Here is a 22103-nt window from a genome sequence, read left to right as displayed (position 1 = left end):
TCCTGATTCCCTTTCGAAAGCCCATTTTGGAGAGCACGTCCCTCATGTACGTGTGCAATATCCTGTCGAAGGCCTTCTGGTCCAAGCTGACCAGGCAGGCATCCACCCGTTTATCCTGCACGTAGGCAATGGTATCTCTCAGCAGCACCAGGCTGTCTGAGATTTTCCTGCCAGATACAGCACAGGTTTGGTCTGGGTGGATCACCTGTCCCAGATGAGCCGGTTGGCGATGGCCTCAGGCAGGATCTTGTAATCCTCATTCAACAATGTGATGGGTCTCCAATTCCTTACATATTTCATCTCCCCCTTCTGCTTGTAGATTAGGGGGATACTGCCCTTCCTCATAGAGTCTGACATGCTGCCGGCTAGAAGCATGTCATTGTACACTTCCAGCAGGTCCGGGCCCACGCAGTCCCACAGAGCCGGATACAACTCGGCTGGTAAGCCATCCCTTCCGGTTTTACTCGAGTCAAAGGAACGGATGGAGCCAGCCAGCTCCTCCAGGGTCAGTGGTTGTTCCAGACTCTCCTGCTTGCTGTCCTCCATGACCTCCATGATAGGGCGGCAAGGTAGCGCAGCGGTAGAGTTGCTGCTTTACAGCGAATGCAGCGCCGGAGACAGCACTGTAAGGAGTTTGTACGTTCTCCCCGTGACCTGCGTGGGTTTTCTCCAAGATCTTCGGTTTCCTCCCACACTCCAAAGACGTACAGGTATGTAGGTTAATTGGCTGGGTAAATGTAAAAATTGTCCCTAGTGGGTGTAGGATAGTGTTAATGTACGGGGATCGCTGGGCGGCACGGACTTGGAGGGCCGAAAAGGCCTGTTTCCGGCTGTATATATATATGATATGATATGATAGGACAGGATGTTCTGGGAGGCGGTGCTGTCTGTGGTCTTTCTGTCGTACAAATCCTTATAAAAGGATGTGCAGATCCTCAGCATGTCTGTCTGCAAGGATGTTATCGAGCTGCCCTCCTTCCTAAAGCTGTTGATCACAGAGCTTTCCCTGTGAACCGTATGGAAGAAGAGGCGTAAGCACGTCTCGTCCTGCTCCACGTGGTGGACCCTGGACCGGAAGATGATCTTGGAAGATTCGGAGGTAAAGAGCCGAGCTTGTCTCACAGACATCCACCCCTCTTGACTGCAGAATGAGTAGTTGCTGCAAATCTGTCTGGAGTTGACACAATTCCCTTACTCTGTCTTGCTCTCTGAACCCCTTTGGAGATGAAGAACTTCTTGATGTTCTCCTTGGTTGCTTCTCACCAGAGTGTTGGGGAATTAAAGAGGGGCTTCACAGTTCTCCAACATGCATAGTCCCTCTTTTGCTCCTCAACGTTCTCTGGGGTCAACAGCTTCCCATTTAGCTTTCACGTCCCTCTGCCCACCTTCCGGTCCTCCTGTAGGTGACAGGAAGCCTGAAGGAGGCAGTGGTCAGAGAAGAACACCGGTGTGAGGTTGGTGTGTCTGACTGATGGCCTTCGATGTGAATTCACATTAGGCAGGAAATGGTGTTGGGTAGACTGATGGGACTGAAGGCTGATAAATCCCCAGGGCCTGATGGTCTGCATCCCAGGGTACTTAAGGAGGTGGCTCTAGAAATCATGGACGCATTGGTGATCATTTTCCAATGTTCTATAGATTCAGGATCAGTTCCTGTGGATTGGAGGGTAGCTAATGTTATCCCACTTTTTAAGAAAGGAGGGAGAGAGAAAACAGGAAATTATAGACCAGTTAGTCTGACATCAGTGGTGGGGAAGATGCTGGAGTCAATTATAAAAGACAAAATTGCGGAGCATTTGGATAGTAGTAACAGGATCGTTCCGAGTCATCATGGATTTACGAAGGGGAAATCATGCTTGACTAATCTTCTGGAATTTTTTGAGGATGTAACTAGGAAAATGGACAGGGGAGAGCCGGTGGATGTAGTGTACCTTGACTTTCAGAAAGCCTTCGACAAGGTCCCACATAGGAGATTAGTGTACAAAATTAGAGCACATGGTATGGGGGTAGGGTACTGACATGGATAGAAAATTGGTTGGCATACAGAAAGTAAAGAGTGGGGATAAATGGGTCCATTTCAGAATGGCAGGCAGTGACTAGTGGGGTTCCGCAAGGCTCGGTGCTGGGACCGCAGCTATTTACAATATACATTAATGACTTGGATGAAGGGATTGAAAGTAACATTAGCAAATTTGCAGATGACACAAAGCTGGGTGGCAGTGTGAACTGTGAGAAAGATGCTATGAGATTGCAGGGTGACTTGGACAGGCTGTGTGAGTGGGTGGATGCATGGCAGATGCAGTTTAATGTGAATAATTATGAGGTTATCCACTTTGGTGGTAAGAATAGGAAGGCAGATTATTATCTGAATGGTGTCAGGTTAGGAAAAGGGGACGTACAACGAGATCTGGGTGTCCTAGTGCATCAGTCACTGAAAGGAAGCATGCAGGTACAGCAGGCAATGAAGAAAGCCAATGGAATGTTGGCCTTCATAACAAGAGGAGTTGAGTAAAGGAGCAAAGAGATCCTTCTACAGTTGTACAGGGCCCTAGTGAGACCGCACCTGGAGTACTGTGCGCAGCTTTGGTCTCCAAATTTGAGGAAGGATATTCTTGCTACTGGGGGTGTGCAGCGTAGGTTTACTAGGTTAATTCCCGGAATGGCGGGACTGTCGTATGTTGAAAGACTGGAGCGACTAGGCTTATATACACTGGAATTTAGAAGGATGAGAGGGGATCTTATTGAAACGTATAAGATTATTAAGGGGTTGGACATGTTAGAGGCAGGAAACATGTTCCCAATGTTGGGGGAGTCCAGAACCAGGGGCCACAGTTTAAGAATAAGGGGTAGGCCATTTAGAACAGAGATGACAAAATACTTTTTCAGTCAGAGTTGTAAATCTGTGGAATTCTCTGCCTCAGGAGGCAATGGAGGCCAGTTCTCTGAATGCTTTCAAGAGAGAGCTAGATAGAACTCTTAAGGATAGGGGAGTCAGGGGGTATGGGGAGAAGGCAGGAATGCGGTACTGATTGAGCATGATCAGCCATGATCACATTGAATGGTGGTGCTGGCTCGAAGGGCCGAATGGCCTACTCCAGCACCTATTGTCTATTGAAGAGGAAGTCTACCTGGGACCGGGCTGAACCGTCTGGTCTCGACCAGGTGAACCGCGCCTGGGACCCGCCTGCAGGATCGCTGAAGGCGTCGCGCAGCTTTGCGTCTTTGACCATTCCATCAGGAGCTTGGAGGTACTGTCCAGTCTGTGGTTGGCACTGCCGGATCGTCCAGCTGCATTGGTGATGCAGTTGAAGTCACCGGCCAGAACGAGCGGCTGGGAAGTGGCCAGCAGTGGTGGGAGCTGCTGGAGAACAGCCGGCCATCCGCTCAGCACGGGTGAGGCGTACACATTAATCAGCCGGAGCGGAGAGCCAAGGTACATTACGTCCACCATCGGGAGACTACCATCAACAGCGACACCTCTAGGATGATGGGGGCCAAGCAGCGTAGATAAATCGGCGAGACTTTGGGTATCAATGGTTCAATGGTACTTTATAGTACTGGCGTGTACCCAAATACTGTGGAATTTATTTTTGCATACAGATCAGTGACAATCCAGCTATACATTGGGCACAATCATACTAAAAATAAGAGTGTAAGATAGTGGACCGCACTGAGTCTATAAACAAGAGTTTTGGGCACCATTTTGTAGCCTTCAAGTCTGAAATTTGCTTTAAATACTTTTGAGTCTTAATGGCCATATAGGCCTTTGTCCTGGTGGTGACACTGGTTCGGGGTGTTTCCATGGTTCTTTATTATCATGGATGCACAGCACAGTGAAATTCTTTTGCACCACCCACAAATGTACAGTTGCCATATTTTGGCGCTGTTTGCAAAGAAAAGTCCAAAGACCGGTCGTCATGCTGGAAATACTGGAGCGCCCCCGATCCAGGTAAGCCCCAGGCTGTTGCAGGGCTTGTCCTGGCCAGGTGATGTGCCGATATCCTCTACCGCTGCTCTGCCGCTTCGTGTCGCTGCAGGCTGCATGCGAGAGAAGGTGATTGAAGTCAGGTCAAGTGCAATATTTTTTTTTAAACACCAGGTGCTGGAGTGAATCAGAGGGTCAGGCAGAATCTCTGGAGGATGTGGATAGGCAATGTTTTGGGTTGGCTGCTTTCAGTCTGACTAGTGTGAGGCGGCATAAAGCTGGAAAAGAAGTGGATGCGGGACAAAGCCTGGCAAATGATAAGTGAATACAGGTGAGGGAATTTCAGAATAGTAAATGGATGGACAAAGGCCAGAAAGGAAAAGGAGACAAAAGGGTGTCAGATAAAGAGAGAAGAGGAGAGAAATCTGAAGGAAATAAAGGATTAAGGTGGAAGGGGACGGGGAAAGAGGGGGTGGAATAGTGGGAGAAATGGGTGCGCACCTGGATGGAGTGGATAGGAAAGGGGGAACGTAGAGTATCAAACAAAAGTTAACACTGAATCTCGTTTTTATTTTGTGAGTCAGACAGGTTTTAGCAGAGTCTTGAAGAATGATGGGTGGAGAGCCTAAAAGGCTGAGGGTGGGAATTCCACAGCATGGGATCTTGACAGCTGAAGGCACAAATGGCAAATGTGAAAGAACTAAAGTCAAGTATGCACAAGAGAGAGCTAGTGGAATGCAATGATCGCAGGGTGTTTGGGCGGAAGGATGTTAGTGAGAAAGAGAACAGGATCAGCAAGACCATGAAGGAATTATAAAACAAAGACCAACGTTTTAAAATTTATGAATTGCTCGACTGGGACCCAATGAAGGCTGTTCAGCCAACAAAGTGGCAATTGCAAGGCAGATGCAAGTTAGGATATGGGCAGCTGAGTTTACATTCTAGAATCTAGATCATAAAAGGAGGCCATTTGGTGCATGCCAGCTCCCACAGAGTCCTCATTTGCAGTATGTCTGCAGCTATTGTCTCCCACTTCCCATCAACTCAACTTTAATTCTTGTACTATTTACTTACACCATGGAGTAATTTACACTAGCTAATCAATCAACTGGCATATCTTTAGATGCAAGGGCAATTTGGCAGCACAGTGGTAGAGTTGCTGCTTTACAGCGCCAGTGACCTGGGTTGATCGTGATTACGGGTGCTGTCTGTACGGAATTTGTTCAAATGCCCTGTGACTGCATGGGTTTTCACTGGGTGCTCCGGTTTTTTCCCACATTCCAAAGATGTACAGGTTTGTAAGTTAATCGGTTTCTGTAAATTGTCCCTGGTGTGCAGGATAGATCTACTGTATGGGTGATCGCTGGACTGGGTGGATACTGCTGAAACCTTTCAGCCTGTGACCTCATTGGATGACTCTGCCAATGAAAAAGAGATTCAGTATTAACTTTTGTTTTATACTCTGTAAAGCACCTCCAGACATTTTACTTTGATAAGATAGTATAACAATCATACAAAAATAAAGAAAATATTTTATGTACTTAACAGGTCAGTCAACATTGTGGAGAGAAAAACAATGTTTTTTTATTAAATGCAACTGTTGATGTTTATTTTATGATTCCTTTTTTTAATCTTGGGTATGGTTTGCTTGAGTTTCACTTCTATATTTTTGATTTGATCACTTGTCTTGACTTTGAAGCCCAATTTGTGCTGACTTACTTTCCACGGGCTCTATACAGCCTGCATTCTTGGCATGCCCATGAACATGTGAAAAAGGGGACATAAGCCACTGGGTCTTTGGGGCTTGCACAGTATAACCAGATGAACCGATTACCATAAATGGTGTTGATGGCGGTTGAGAGATGGTGATGAAAGTTGTTAAAAGCAGCTGGTCCATGGAGTTGATGGAGACAGAAGAAAGACGAACGAGGACAGGCGAGATAGAGAAACACAGCTGCTAGAACCACAAGATGCAAAACACTGCAGTTGCTGGAAATCTAAAATAAAGGAGAATGCTGAACATATCCAGCAAGACGCATCAGTGGAGAAGCAAAAACTGAGTTAACAGAGTTTGAGGATCTTTCATTACGACTGGCCAGTTCTGATACAAACTGGTTATCTGCATTTTTTTGCTTAAGTTTAGACTTTAGAAATACGATGTGGAAACAGGCCCTTTGGCCCACCACGTCCATGCCGGCCAGCGATCACACTGTACACTAGCACCATCGTATACACTAGGAACAATTTACAATTTTACAGAAGCCAATTAACCTACAAACCTGTATGTCTTTGGAGTGTGGGACGAAATCAGAGCACCAGGAGAAAACCCACACGGTCACAGGGAGAACGTTCAAACACTGTATGGACAGCATCCATAGTCAGGATTGAACCCCAATCTCTGGCGCTGTAAGGCATCAACTCAACCGCTGCACCACTATTGCCTTGTGCGGCAGATGAGTAGAGTAAATGTCAAATGAGACAAAAAGGTCTTGGATCAGGAGAGGAGTGAACTGTAAACCCAGGAGATATGGGGGGGGGGGGGGGGGGGAAGGGGAAGAAAGGAGAAAGGGGGATAAAAGTGAAATTAGGGTCTCGGGAATGGAAAATGTGTGTATGAATGAAGGAAGACCAGGTGCGGAGGGGGAAGAGTGGGAGAAATTAGTGTACACCAGGGAATACTGGAAAAGGGGTGGGGGAAATTACGAATTATAACCTCATAGTGATCTGCAGATGCTGGAATCCCGAGCAAAACACAAAATGCTTGGGTACTCGGGTATTCCCCGCACTGGTGCTGCCTGACCTGGTGAGTGACTCAAGCACTGTGTTTTACTTAAAATTATCACTTGCCAGGCTTTGTCCAATCCCCACCTTTCTTTTCCAATTTTCTCCCCTCCAACTACAATCAGTCCGAAGAAGTCTTGACTTGAAAATTTGTCTCATGACAAGGAACTGCTAGTTTACAAAATAAGACACAAAGAGCTGGTGTAACTCAATGAGTCAGGTAGCATAATTTCGTATCTTGTGTAATGCTGCCTTTAATCATCCTCTGTCCATTTCCCTTCTCAGATGTTGCCTGTCTTGCAGAGTTCTTGCAGCATTTTGAGGTTTTGCTCAGGTTTCTAGCACCTGCATCTCCCTGTTGCATGAAGTGATATTTATTAATCCAAGAGTCAAGAGTGTTTTATTGTCATATGTCCTGAAACAGAGCAATGAAATTCTTATTAGTGGGAATGGGTGACGTTTCGAGTCGAGATCAAGAAGGTCTGAAGAAGGGTCTCGACCCAAAACGTCACCCATTCCTTCTATCCAGAGATGCTGCCTGTTCCGCTGAGTTACTCAGGCATTTTGTGTCTACTTTCGGTGTAAACCAGCAATTGTAGTTCCTATACAATGAAATTCTTATTTGCAGCAGCACAACGGATAATGTAAACAAAGTACTCTGTGAACATCATAATAAATTACAAAAAAAGTTCAATATAAATAGTGCAGACAAAAACATTGCCCCCAAGTAAATGTATTTAGTTTATTTTATTGTCATGTAGTCCAAGGTACAGTGAAAAGCTTTTTGTTGCACACTATCCAGTCAGCAAAAAGATTATATCCATGATTATAATCAAGCTGTCCACAGTAGACAGATACAGGATAATGGGAATAAAGTTTAGTGCAAGATGGACTACACTAAAGTCCGATTAAAGATAGTCCGAGGTTCTTCAATGAGGTATGTGATAGGTGAGGACGCTCTCTAATTGGTGTTAGAATGGTTCAGTTGCCTGATAACAGCTGGAGGTTGTCGTGTTTGGGTAACTTGCAACCCAACGGTGTGAGCAGTGAATTCTCCAATTTCAAGTCGTTCTTCATATCCCCACAGTTCACAGGGTGGCCGGGAGCAAGAGAAGAGCGTAGATACAAGCGGCTGCGGATGCTGGTTTACAACAAAAGAAAAAAGAAGACTGAAAAGCAGGACTTCTAGGGTGGTTATCTCTGGATTGCTTCCTGTACCTCGTGCTAGTGAGGGCAGGAACAGGGAGATAGGGGATATGAATGTATGGCTGTGGGACTGGTGCAGGGAGCAGGGATTTAGATTTATAGACCACTGGGACCTCTTCTGGGGTAGGGGTGACCTGTACAAAAGCGATGGGTTACACCTTAGCTGGAAGGGTACCAACGTTCTGGCAGGCAAATTTGCTAGTGCCTCATGTGTGGGTTTAAAGTAAGGGGTGGGGGGGGGCGGGTGGAGTTGACAAATTGGGAGTATAAAGATGGAGTTAAAGGGGAAGCGAATACAGGAAAAATTGCAAAAGACTCCCGAATTAATGGGAAGGAAAGTTCAAGAAGGGATAAGAGTAAGGTCAGGGCCAATAGTGACCGGTGTGAAGGGAGGTAAATTGAATGGTGGTGCTGGCTTGAAGGGCCAAATGGCCTACTCCTGCACCTATTGTCTATAAATAAAGTGCTGGAGTGACTGTGGGTTGGGCAGTATCTCTACAAGCACAAGGGACTGCAGGTGCTGGTTTACAAAAATAAAGGCACAAAAGTGCTGGAGTCACTCAGGGGGCAGGCAGCATCTTTGGAGGCACAAGGGACTGCGGATGCTGGTTTACAATGAAGACAAAGTGCTGGAGTAACTCAGCATCTCTGGGGGACGTGGTTAGGCGATTTCGGGTGGAGACGCCGTCCTCCGAGAGCGTGGGGGCGCTGCTGAGCAGCCGCCGTCGCCACCGCCACCGCCCAGGGGAGGGAGGTGATCGCGGCGGCCGAGGGCTGCGCGGCTAAAGTAGCGGCGCCGTCGCTGCCCGCTGTCGGCAGGAGGTGGGGGAAGAGAGCAATCACATGAACCGGCCTGTTATGGCTCTGTTAACGCCGAGCTAACTTTAGACCGAGCAGAAAGTAAAAACAAATAACGGTCGGAGGGAAATAAACAATAAGGATTCTGTTTGGAGTTAGAGAAGCGCCGCCGCTGCGCTCCCGGCCGGGCCCGTCCGCCGTGACAATGTGACGGGTATTTATTTTGCACCGAGGACATTTTCTCCCTTCACATCTTCTGTCACTTTAGAAGTTTCTCGCCCTCCCTCCCTCTCTCTACCTTCTGCCTGAAATCTCGCGAGCGGCTGCAAGGGACTCGGCAAAGTTTAATATGGCGTCTAATCTGCTAAAGGTAAGCGGTCCCTGCACCGGCGACTGCACCGCCCCGGCTCACGGGCCCTCTGCGACTGTACCGTCCCCGGCCCCTGCACCGCACCGCCCCGGCTCACGGCCCCCCTGCGACTGCACCGCCCCGGCCCCTGTACCGCACCGCCCGGCTCACGGGCCCCCTGCGACTGCACCGACCCCTGCACCACACCGCCACGGCTCACGGCCGCCCCGGCGACTGCACCGTCCCCTGCACCGCCCCAGCTCACGGGCCCCCTGCGACTGCACCGTCCCCGGCCCTTGCACCGCACCGCCCCGGCTCACGGGCCCCCTGCGACTGCACCGCCCGGCCCTTGCACCGGCCCCCTGCGACCGCACCGGCTCACGGCCCCCTTGCGACTGCACCGCACCGCCCCGGCTCACGGGCCCCCTCCGACTGCACCGGCCCGGCTCACGGCCGCAGCTCCCCGGTCAGGCCCGGCCTCTGATCAGCTTGTAGATGAGCAGATTGTGTGGCAAGCAGCGGGTCCACTGATCTAATGGGCCCAGGGTTCCAGCCAGTGAACGGTCAGGTCGTGGGGGGGAAAGGCTGAACGGAAAGGAGAAATATCACTTTAAAGGCCTCCCCTCCCCTCCCCTCTCTGATAGTTCTGCGGGTGTGTGGGGCGGTCGACCTGCCTTAGCCTTGCTTATGACCAGTGGTGTCGAACAGAGACTGGTGGTGATTTTGTACATGGGGTTTCAAATTTAACGAGTAATTTTGGATTTATGGTATGAATTGAGGTCGATGCAAATGCCAAGTCTGGCGCTCGTTATTAGGAAGTGAGTTTCTCTAATTTGAGTAATAGATTCTTGAATCCAACTTCCCCTCGTAGCGATAAAGTGGCAGGTGAATTTTAAGAGTTAATTTGTTATTTACAGTTTAGATAGAAGAGTTACAATACAGAAATGCGTTTTATTATGCCAATATAGTGTTTCCTTAAATTATCGAAGAAATAACTAGAAACGCTGCATTAATCAGCATCTTGGAAGAATAGAAGAACATTTTGGGTAAACACCATAATCAAATAATGGCAGTTAAGTGGATTAAAGCCAAGGATAAAGGAGAGAGGATATAAATTTCAAACAGATATAACAGTAGAACCAAGTATTTGGAGTCTGCACTCCCTTAACTGCTATGACTGACCTATGTATTTTTATATTTTTATTTTGTATTGATGTTGGGCTAGTAGAAATAATACAACAGAAACTTAAATTTGGATTGTTTAAATTTAGATTAAGGTAAGATCAAAGGTTTATTCATAATGTTCTTAGGCAACTGAGAATACAATTTACATCCTTGCTGGCATCCCTTGTGTATATACACTGAATGGTTTAGAATGCAGCTATGCAAGGTTTCTTTCTGTTTTAAAGTATTGGATTTTCCACACAAAAATGCAATCAGACTTAAGTGACGCTCAGTCAGGTCAAGTTTATTTGTCACATACACATACACGATGTGCAGTGAAATGTACATAATGTGGATACAAGGAACTGCAGATGCTGGTTTACAAAAAAAGACAAAATGCCGGAGTAACTTGGCAGGTCAAGCAGCGGATAACATGGAAATGTGAACAAGGTGGCCTGACCTGAAATATCACTTATTCATGTTTTCCAGAGATGCTGCGTGACTCAGTGAGTTACTCCAGCATTTTGTGTCTTTTTTAATCAGTAACATAATGTTTATGTGATTCTTTGTATTCATTTTAATTATTCCATCGTTGCTACTACACCTGCAAATAAACCTGTACCTAACAATACACACTAATGTTATAACATGCACAATGTTTTCATCAAATACCATCTAACTCCCAGTGGGCAACATTTATAATTGAACAATGAGATGATTTCCCCTTAATTTTGTGTTTATAATATAAAAAATGTATATCAGGCATGCTGCTGATCATCAAGAGAGTATTTTGGGTGACACTTTTTACGTGTAGGGTGCATGTTATGATCAGCAGTAAAATGGGGGCAAAAAGATCTGTTGTGCATATAAGAAAGTTTTGCTTTTCAAACTGATTTTTCTTAATGAAATATATGAATCTCAAGTTAGAACTCTATTTAACTTAAACTTAATACATTGAAATAATTCTGTTCTCTAAACAAATTGCATTCTACGTGTTTTCAATAAATTTCAAAACTACTTCAAAAATATGTTCATGTTTCATGGGATAATATGTTTTGAAACATTACTTTTAATACATATCTAAAGTTCAGTCCTCGTCATGAGGTTGTACGGAATGTGATTATGGCAACCCTGGTTAAATAAACTGTATGCCACTTAACAATACTCAAATATTCAAATTTGCTGATGATAGATATTACGGCAAGAAAATTGGACAAGATTTGTATTTGTTGCTCAAAGTCAGCCGTAAGAAAGATCATGGAATAAATGCAGATGTCAATGTATGTGTGTTTAAATGCAGTCCAGTGTAATGTAACTTTGACTCTAAAATAGGTGGTTAGACACTAAAATAGGTGATATCGTAGACAGTGAAGATGCTTATCAAGAATTAAAAGCAGAATCTTGATCAGCTGGGCAAGTGGGTAGAGGAATGGCTAATGGAGTTTAATTCAGATAAGTGTGGGGTTTTGCATTTTGGGAAGCCAAACTAGCACAAGACCTTCATAGTTTCAATGATTTTCAATGATACTTTATGTCTTTATGCCTGGTAGAGCAGAGGGATCTTGGACACAGATATATTGTTCCATCGCAGATAGATAGGATGCTGAAGAAGGCTGGGCTGCTGGCCTTCATCAGTCAGAGAATTGAGTTGAGAAGTTGGGATGTTATGTTACAGTTGCACACGATGTTGGTGAGGCTTCATTTGGAGTATTGTGTTCAGTCACCATGTTAAAGGAAAGATGCTGTTAAGATGGAAAGAGTACAGAGAAGATTTACCAAGATGTTGCCAGAACTTGAGGGGCTGAGCTATACAGAAACGTTTGGCAGGCTAGGACTTTATTCTATGGGAGTAATGAGCCTGAGAGGTGATCTTATACAAGTGTATAATAGTTTGAATTCAGAACTGGCTTACCCTTAAAAGGCAGAGGGGAGTGGTGGAAGTTGTTATTCTGGTTAGAGGTCTGTGATGCTGGTACCTCTGTTTGTGATATGTATCAGTGCCTTGGACACAAATGTGGATGGGTTGGTTAGTGCTTTTGTAAATGGCACAAAAATTGGTGGAGGTAAGGACAATGAAGACGACTGTCAAAAGATACAACATGATATAGATCAGTTACAGATAAGGGCAGAAAAAGTCTAATCCTGGCAAGTGTGAGGTGCTGAACTTTGGGGGGTAAAATGTAAGGAGAAAATATACAGTTAATGGCACAAGTCAATTTCTACCCTAAAGTCGCAACACAAATAAATAGGGTGGTAAAGATGATGATTAGTCTGCTTGTCCTCATTGGTTGAGGTGTTGAGTCTGCGAGTCAGGAAGTCGTATTGCAACTTTATAAAACTTTTTGCTAGGCCTCATTTGCAGTATTGTATTCAGTTTTGCTTGCTCCATTGCAGTAAAGATGTGGGGTTTTGGAAGGATGCAGAATAGGTTTACCATGATTCAGCACAAATTAAAGGGTATTAGCTATAAGGAGAGCTTAGGCAATAGACAATAGGTGCAGGAGTAGGCCCTTCGAGCCAGCACCGCCGTTCACCGTGATCATGGCTGATCATCCACAATCAGTACCTCGTTCCTGCCTCTCCCCATATCCCCATGGACTAATTTGGATGGTTGGAGGCTAAAGGGAGACCCAAAGGAAGTTATAAAATCCAGAGAGAATAGAGTAGGCAGTCAAATGTATTTTCCAAAAAGTTGAAACAAAGAACTGCAGATGCTGGTTTATATCAAAGATAGATACAAAATGCTGGAGTAACTCAGCGGGCTCAGGCAGCATCTCCGGAGAAAAAGGATAGGTGACGTTTCGGGTCAGGACCCTTCTTTAGATCATTTTTCCAGGCTAGAATGTCAAATGCCAGAGGACATAGCTCTAAGGCCAAGGGGGGGAAGTTTAAAGTAGACGCGCAGGGCAGGTTTTTTTTACACAGAGTGATAAGTGTTGGAATGCTCTGCCGGGGCAAAAGCAGATATGATAGTGGTGTTTTAGTGGCCTTTCGATAGATACTTGAATATGCAGGGAATGGAGGGATATGGAGCATGTGCAGGCAGAAGTGATTCATTTAAGTAGGCATCATGTTTTGTACAGACATGGACCGAAGGAGGGGAGGATTAATACTCTGCTGTCTCCCTGAGACTGTAGGACTCACTGCAGTTCTAAGGCATCAAGTTAAACAAGGGAAGGAAACCTGATTTACAACCAGTCGCTATCCCTTAATTTTTGAACACGTGGAAGAAGCATCAAAGATAGGAAGGGCACAAGGATATACTCCAGCTTCCTGTTGTGACTGGATCAACCCATGTTAGTGCTTGAAGGAATAACCCCATGCAATCCTGGTGTCCTCTCTGCAATGAAGACACCCTCCTGTGTTTAAAGTGGGACGACTTTTTCACAAGATAGTGAATTCAAAACAGATCTAACAGCGCATCATTAGAGTCACTGTGGGCCATCAATGGCAGCAAAATTGTGTGTTGCAATTTCTGGCCTAACTGGGCATTTCTCTTACTCTGCCATTATTATTCAAACCAGTGAAATTGGCAGACAAACACGTCAAGAACAGTAGTCAGCCTATTAAAAAAGAGGTGCCACTGTAGTATATTGAATGAATGAATGAATAAGTTTATTGGCCAAGTATGTACACATACAAGGAATGTGCCTTGGTGCTCCACTCGCGAGTAACAACACGAACATACAGTAAACAATTAAGAATAAGCATAAAACATTAAGAAGACATCATTATGGTTTAAACATGTGAGTGAAATAAACTCACATGTTTAAACCATAATGATGTTTTCTTAATGTTTTATGTTTATTCTTAATGCATGACCAACAGCAGAAAAGCATCCTGGAGCTAAGGGCACAACCATAATAAGAAAAAAATCTAAGATAATAGTTTTCTAGTCCTGACACGTTAAATAGTGAATGCTGATGGACCGTTAAACACTTGACAAGAAGAGTGAGTAACACGAGCAAGTGAGTCCTCTGGTGTAGCTTAGCACATGAATGCCAATGACAAGACTGGTGTTTGCCACCAACTAGATATGCCAAGCGGATGATCCATCTTTGCCTTGTGTGGCTTCTTTCTTCACAGAATCCATACTTCAGCCAATCTGGGTGATATCAGGAAATGGTGATGTGCCCTATATTTAATAAATAATATTTAACATATAATATTTGGTACCATTCAGCATGACAAATGCAATTGCAGATTCATTTGGTCCATCATTGTTAACATTACTGTCGAATGGCACCTTTTGCCAATAATCTGCTCATGTACCTATTTGATTCTGCCTGAATCACTCATCTTCACTGCAAAATGAGTACTGGTGGAATTTTGTTATTGGGCAGTATTTAATGGAATATGATATCAGAGCCCTGTAAAATTGCTTTCAGTTGAGGGGAATATTCATCCTGAATTGGAGTCACATGACATCTCCAAGGTGATGCCTATTGGTGCAAATTTAACTCTGAGGTTTAACCCTCTTCAGCTGCTTCATCATTGACATTCTATGGAATTAGAGAGCCATAGAATTAGAACAGGTTCTTTGCTGTCCATCAGGCACTTAGTTATTCTTATCCCATATTATTTTCTCCAGCTTCCCATCAATTTTCCAGAATCAATGGGAATTTGGACTCCCCATTGATCTTGGGCAATCAAGGCAAGCCGTTTATATTGGCTAATTAACCTATGAACCTGCAAATCTTTATACTGTGGGGAGAATAGTGGAGTACTCAAGGAATCCCTCAGTGTTACAAGGAGAACATGAAAAACTTCCCACAAACAGCGCTGGAGATTGAACCCTGGTTGCCGGAGATGGAACTACACTTGCTGTCCCACTGAAAACGTTTGCTGGATGGCATCATCACTTCAATTTGTAACTCCTAATGAAATAGTTTGTCTGTTTGCAGCAAGACATAGAGACTGTTCAGGTATGGGCCAATGAGTGAAATGAAACATGTGGGCTATCTGGCAATGACCATCTCTTGTCATCTGTTGTAGCATTCAACAGCATCAGCCTTGCCAAAACCCCGTTCGTAATGTCTTGGCAATGACTGTTGACCAAAACCTACAAACACTATTAGTTTGACAAAAGCTTGTCAGACAGTGACTATTTTGCAGCAAATTATTTTTTCCTGGCTTCCTCTTTTTCAATGTACAAAGTATACATCAGGAAAATGATGTACTACCATCCATGAGTTCATGACGGCAATACTAACATCGTTGAAGTATGATACCTTCAAGGCGAAAGTAACTTCTTTGGTTGGCATTTACCATTTCACAACATTCACACTCCACCATGTTGCTAATAGACCTTGCCATATAAAACCAGGCTGGCGAAAATTAGACTAAAGGACTCAAGGTTGTGGTTCACTGCCACCTCTCAAAAGGACAGTTAGGAATGCAAGTTCGGTGTAATCTTGCCAGTTGTGCTTGTGTACTATATATGCATACAAAATGCCAAGGTTTCTAATCAATGCCAGGATAGCAAATTAAATGAGAAGTAAATCAGCAATGAAGGTCTTGCTTAATAAGAGCTTTTTCATTATTTTTTGTACTGGTGTTTATGAATTTAGCATGGTATTAGGTATTTGGAGCCCAAATGTTGTATCAGTTTTCTCAAATCTAGTCCACGTTATTTTTTTTATTTGTTCTATAACTTAATTTTCACTTTGACAGCAATCACTAATCTTCAGAGAAAGCTAATTTTCCTCAGAATGTTGTCATCCATCTGTGCTGTAGCCTGGACTTTGAAGTCAGTAGCAACTGTGGTGTGGACCATCTTTCTCATTGTACATTGCTTTATTCAGTTGGTTCTGTTCGTCAACTTCTTAGGCAGTTCCTCCTGATCAAGGATGACTGACTTCTATTCTGGATTTTTGTGTTCTGAGATAGCAATTGAGGTGAATGGAAACTGTAGACTCTTCCACAGATGACTGGCGGTGGGGAGGCTGGGTGGTTTGTGTGGTAGTCTGTCCCTTCCACAGTATTGTATAGTAAACGGTCTCACAAGCACAACAGACTGATAAGAACAATTGCTAAAAGTAGAAGAAAATGTTATGCTGCTTGTAGAAAGGAATGTACATATATGGTTGGACATTTGAATTTAATAATATTATGGGAGCTCGTTCATATCAGGGGTGTGGATTTTTACAGACATCACTGAGTTGATTTATGTGGGGCATCTGTGTACACCTAATACATGGATTTGAGATTCTCAATAATAAAAACGTTTTTTTCCCTTCTGAGGCTGTGCCCTTGATTCTGGATTTCATGACCATCAGGAATATTATCCCTGTATCTGATTTGCGTAGTCTTGTTTTGAATTTAATAGGTTTCTATAAAAAATTCCTCTCATTCAGAGTCATAAAAGAAAACAGCACAGAAACATGCCCTTTGGCCAAAATCGTCCATGCCAATTGAGATGTCTGTCGAAACTTGTCTGCCTCATTCATAGAATTACACAGCATGAAATCTAAGCCCTCTAGTTTTAGGCATCCCTACTTTGGGGGAAAAAGACTGTGACTACCTTATCGATGCCACTCATATATCTCCACGGTCTCCCCATCAGTTTCCTATGTCCAAGGAATAACACCCCAGCTTTCCAGCCTCTCCTTAAAACTAAAGCCTTCCAGTCCTAGTAACATCCTCATGAATCTTTTCTACACACTTTTAGGATATCGTTCTGATAGCTGGACAGAAATCCACATGATAATCCAAGTGTGGTCTCACCAACAATTTGTATAGTTGCAATATGATGTCCAAACTCCTGAGCTCAGTGCTTTAACCAATGAAGCGAAGCTTGTCAAACGCCTACTTCACCGTCCTGCCCATCTGTGTTGCCACTGTGAAGGAACTATATATCTGTATTATAGACATAAAATGGTGGAGTAACTCAGCAGGACAGGTAGCATCTCTGGATAGAAGGAATGGGTGAAGTTTCGGGTCGAGACCCTTCTTCAGACTGAAATCCCCAATACCTGTATTCCTCGTTCATTACTGTTCTACAATACTCAAGAGCTCTGCCATTTACTGTGCAAATCCTGCCTTGGATTAATTTATCAGGTTACAATACCTTGCACTTCTCCAAATTAAATTCCATTTGTCAATTGATGGCCCGCTTCTGCAGTTTATGTAGATCCTCTTGGAATCTTGGATAACCTTTACTGTCCATTATACCAATAATTTTGATGGCATCTACAAACTCACAAATCATGTTAATAACATTGTCATCCAAATTGCTAACGTGGATAACAAACAACCAGTGGATCCAGCATCAATCCCTCTGGTCACAGGCCTCTAATGTGAATGACAACCCTCCACTACCTCTGTTTCCTTCCAAGCCAATTTTGGATTCAACTAAAATCTAGTAAATGTAGACCTACCTGAGTGAAACTCCTCACATATCAGTCCTATTGTCTCAGAAATCATCTTAATAATATTTTGTTGTACTCTCTCCATGAACATGCTCTGATAAGTAGAGCAAAACTGCGCACACAACTCCAGATAGGCCTCATCACCTGCCTGTACAGTTGCACAAGATATCCTTTACTCATCCTTTTACAATGTCTTCCTGACTGCTTGCTGCACCTGATCATTTGCTTTCAACAACTTGTGTAAAGTGGACCTCCCATTTCCCAATCTATTATCATTCAGGTAATAATTAGTCTTTCTGCTTTAGTATTGGTTAATAACCTATTTACCCACATTAAATGGCACCTGTCTTGCATTTGCCCACTAACCCAACTTGTCTCAATCATGTTAGAGTCTGTTTGCATCCTCCCCCCAACTCACATCTTGGCCCCCAACACCACAGCTATTTGTCACCTGAATGTTACTTTTTTTTTTTCACTTATCCAAATCATCCAAATTGTGACCCAGGCAATGATCTCTGGAGCACCCCACTTGTGACTACCGACCATCCACAAAAAGACCCCTTTATTCCTACTGTTTCTTTTCTGTTAACCAATGTCACCATGTGGTTTATTTTTGCACATTAACCCCTTACGTGGGATCTAACCAAATGCCTTCTGAAAATCCAAATACATCACATCCACCAGTCCTTCCTTATCTATGCTCCTGGGTACATTCTCACCAAGATACGCCAATAAATTTGTTAAGTGTGAAATCCCTTTCATTAGTCCATGCTACCTTTGGCCACAACCATTTATGCTTTCCAAGTGTTTTGTTATTGCATCTTTTATAATAGATTCTAGTATTTTCCCCACTGCTGATGTTCAGCTTGCTGCACTCATTTTGTGTTTATTTTCTCCCCTTGCCCCTCTTCCTTTTTTAAATAGTAGTATTACATTTGCCACCCTCCAATGTGTAGAAATTGCTGCAGACCGTAAAGAAATTGTCAAGGTGACCACCAATGCATCCATTATTTCTAGGGCTGTTTAGGTTTATTATTGTCACATGTACAGATTCGTATTTTGAAATATAATTTGAATTTCTAGCTTTGTGGTCCACAGGATAGTTGAGGATAAAGAATGACAACTCGTGAAATATTTATCTTTTGAACAATTGCACAGCGTCATGTACCATGGAGATATTGAATCTAAATATGAACATGTTTTTCCTGACGCATTGAATTTATATTTTCAGCTGCACAGGATTAGAGGAAAAAAATTACAGAGAGGGTAAGACCACAAATAGTATCTGATTTATAAATTCATTTTATCTGATCTCTGAGGTTGTACGAATTATCAACCAATGACTGTGCAATGACTGCATCTAAAAACCTTCAGATAGAACTATTGGAGCTTTAACATCTATCAGAACTGGATCAATGGAATTTCTCTGTTCAGCTTGAACCAATATCACCATTATCATTTTAACATGGAAGCAAGAGTGTCAATGTTGCTGCAAGGTATAATTTGATGCTATAAATAGCCATTAACAATAACGCGTTGTTATAAAGCAACAATAATGCTTAAATTGTCAGAAGGTACTTTAGAGGAAAAAAACACCAATCCAAAATGGGAAGGTTGGGAGGCATAAAGGAGAGTTTTTAAATTTGAGAATGAGATGGATAGAAGGATAATTAATTAAGTTGGAAATTCCAGAGAATGGGATATAAATGGCTTAACGCAGAAGAAATGGTTGTTGGGGCCAAAGGGAGGTGCACAAAAGACTAAAGAAGGAGGAACAGGAGCTGGTGGGAAGAGGTGCAGTATTGATTGTGGTTAGTAGTACGGACAAGGATAAGAACGTGAGCATTTTTAATTGGAAAGTTGGGGAAGTTGGAAGTTGGGGAGTCAATTACTGCAGAGAGGAAACGGAACAACAATATTTATTCAACATATTTTAATGTGGACAATACTTCAAAATGCTTTGTAAAGTTATGCAGGTCAAAATAGATGGTCTTTGTCATGGATGAAAGATAAGGCAAGAAACAACTTGGTCCATCAAGGTTGAGTGGTTTAGCTGAGTTATCGTCCAAGGGAGGAAATAGAGATTGCCACTAAGTGGGATGGGGTGGAGCAGTTGAATGGACTGTTTTCACCGGCTTCAACCTATGAAGCTTGCAATTATCTAAAGATAGTTTTGATTTGTAATTTGTATCAAATACCAATTTCATCCAAATTTTTATCCATAACCAGAGAGCATGCAAAGTGGTTGTTGGTACATCGGGATACTAATATCAATAGTTTAATGATTAATGTGTAAGAAGGAACTGCGGATGCTGGTTTAAACCGAAGATAGACACAAAACGCTGGAGTAACTCAGCGGGACAAGCAGCATCTCTGGAGAGGTATGGGTGATTTTTCGAGTCGAGACCCTTCTTCAGACTGGTGATAATTAAAGGCGCTCATGCTTATTTTCTTTAATTTCTTACAGAATAAAGGCTCCCTCCAGTTTGAGGACAAATGGGATCTTATGCGCCCCATTGTCCTAAAGCTGTTATGGCAGGAATCTGTGACGAAGCAGCAGTGGTTTGACTTATTTTCGTAAGTACTTCACTAATTTATTTGAGACAGTAAAAGCATTGGACAGCATTTTCTTTTTGCATACGAGGTGACACAAGTTTAGTGGGCTACATTTGTACGTGACTGTGTAGCAAGCCCATGACCCACGTCAATTTCTTAGATTAAGGATGATATATCATATCATATCATATCATATCATATCATATATATACAGCCGGAAACAGGCCTTTTTCGGCCCACCAAGTCCGTGCCGCCCAGCGATCCCCGTAACATTAACACTATCCTACACCCACTAGGGACAATTTTTACATTTACCCAGCCAATTAACCTACATACCTGTACGTCTTTGGAGTGTGGGAGGAAACCGAAGATCTCGGAGAAAACCCACGCAGGTCACGGGGAGAACGTACAAACTCCTTACAGTGCAGCACCCGTAGTCAGGATCGAACCTGAGTCTCCGGCGCTGCATTCGCTGTAAAGCAGCAACTCTACCGCTGTGCTACCGTACCGTGTTGATGGGTTATCTATGTCTTGGTGGAAGGAAGTGGTGCAAATCTGATCAGATTGAAATTAATGTTTTGGGTTGGAATGATAACTGTTCAGTGAAGCTGTTCACCTAAGGAGGACGTGAAGGCCCTGCGTTTAGATGACAAATTTTAAATTTTACAGTCAAAGTCTTATAGTACAAACACGCAACCTTCGGCTCAACTTGTCCATGCTGACCAAGATGCCCTATCTAAGCTTGTCCCATTTGCCTGTATTTGGCTCATATCCCTCTAAATCTTTGGAGAAAAGGAATAGGTGAAGTTTTGGGGCGGAACCTTTCTTCAGCTGAAGAAGGATTCCAACCCAAAACATTACCCATCCTTTTCTCCAGGAATGCTGCCTGACCCGCTGAGTTAAACCAACACATTGTGAATATCTTCGGTATAAACCAGCATTTGCAGTTCCTTTCTACGCGTTCCCTCTAAAGCTTTCCTATTTATTTACTTGTCTGAGTGTCTTTTAAATGCTGTTATACTACCTGCCTCAACTATCTACTCTGGCAGCTCGTTCCATTTACCTACCCCTTCTGAGTGATAATGTTGCCCCTTAAGTTCCTATTAATTATTTTCCCTCTCACCTTAAACCTGTGTCCCCTGGTTCTTGATTTGCTTTCTCTGGTTAAAAGACTCTCTGCATTCACCCTTTTTATTCCCTTCATGATTTTATATACCTCTATAAGATCACCCCTTAGCCTCCTGCGCTCCAAGGAATAAAGTCCTAGCCTGCTCAACCCTCCCCTATAGCTCAGGCCCTCGTGTCCTGGCAACATCCTTGTAAATCTTCTCTGCACTCTTTCCAGTGCAGAATTTTAAATTTTGCGGAACCCAACTTGTAATTGTTTTGTATTTTGTATTTTAAGCATCCAGACTTGCTGTGGTCCAAATAAAGCACAGTAATTATTATGTCCAGGCATGCGAATTTTCCGTGTTTCCACGGATTTCTGCGTTTTAAAAAATCCATTTTCTGCGCTTTTTGCATGATTTCTGCAAATTTTCACTTTGCCAAAATCGCGTTTACCAATGGAGAAATCGGATCGAAAAAAAAGAAAGAATAAAAAAGAAAATAAACGATGTATAGCAGCGTTTCTCAACCGGGGTCCCCGGAACACGAGGGTTCAGCGAGAGGTCGCTAGGGGTTCTGCGAGAAATAGTCGCTAATCATTGAAATCCAGACAAAATTACGAGAGCCCACTTGAAGTCTCCCCGAAAATGTGGCACCTCGGCTGTGCAAGGCAGCCAATCTCGACCTTATCAGGACTTCCATGGGCGATCAGTGAGTTGAATTTGCAACCTGCGGCCGGGGCTCTGGAACTCCAGCCCAGCTGGAGCCAGCACATCTATCCCCATAGCTGACTTCCTTGGCCGGCTGGATAAACCAGCAAAGCTCTGGAACCAAGAGTGCCAGAAAA

At 43.6% G+C, this 22103-nt stretch overlaps 1 protein-coding gene across 2 annotated transcripts in view; it reads left to right on the top strand.

Moving 5' to 3' along the window:
- Window positions 1-8645: 8645 nt before the first annotated feature.
- Window positions 8646-22103, top strand: part of LOC144595240 (cullin-5) — a 56335-nt gene continuing 42877 nt past the window's right edge. The window contains exons 1-2 of one of the 2 annotated variants that reach the window (XM_078402478.1): window positions 8646-9080; window positions 20061-20170. In XM_078402478.1, coding sequence (XP_078258604.1) covers window positions 9060-9080; window positions 20061-20170 — 131 coding nt within the window. In that variant the 5' untranslated portion in view covers window positions 8646-9059. Of the gene's footprint in view, window positions 9081-19842; window positions 19975-20060; window positions 20171-22103 lie in introns of those variants that run through there. The other variant, XM_078402479.1, reaches the window with a different exon arrangement.

Source organism: Rhinoraja longicauda, chromosome 7 (assembly GCF_053455715.1).
Source record: "Rhinoraja longicauda isolate Sanriku21f chromosome 7, sRhiLon1.1, whole genome shotgun sequence".
Lineage (NCBI taxonomy): Eukaryota > Metazoa > Chordata > Chondrichthyes > Rajiformes > Arhynchobatidae > Rhinoraja > Rhinoraja longicauda.
Note: the sequence above shows the minus strand (reverse complement) of the source record. Positions and strands in the feature narration are given on the sequence as shown.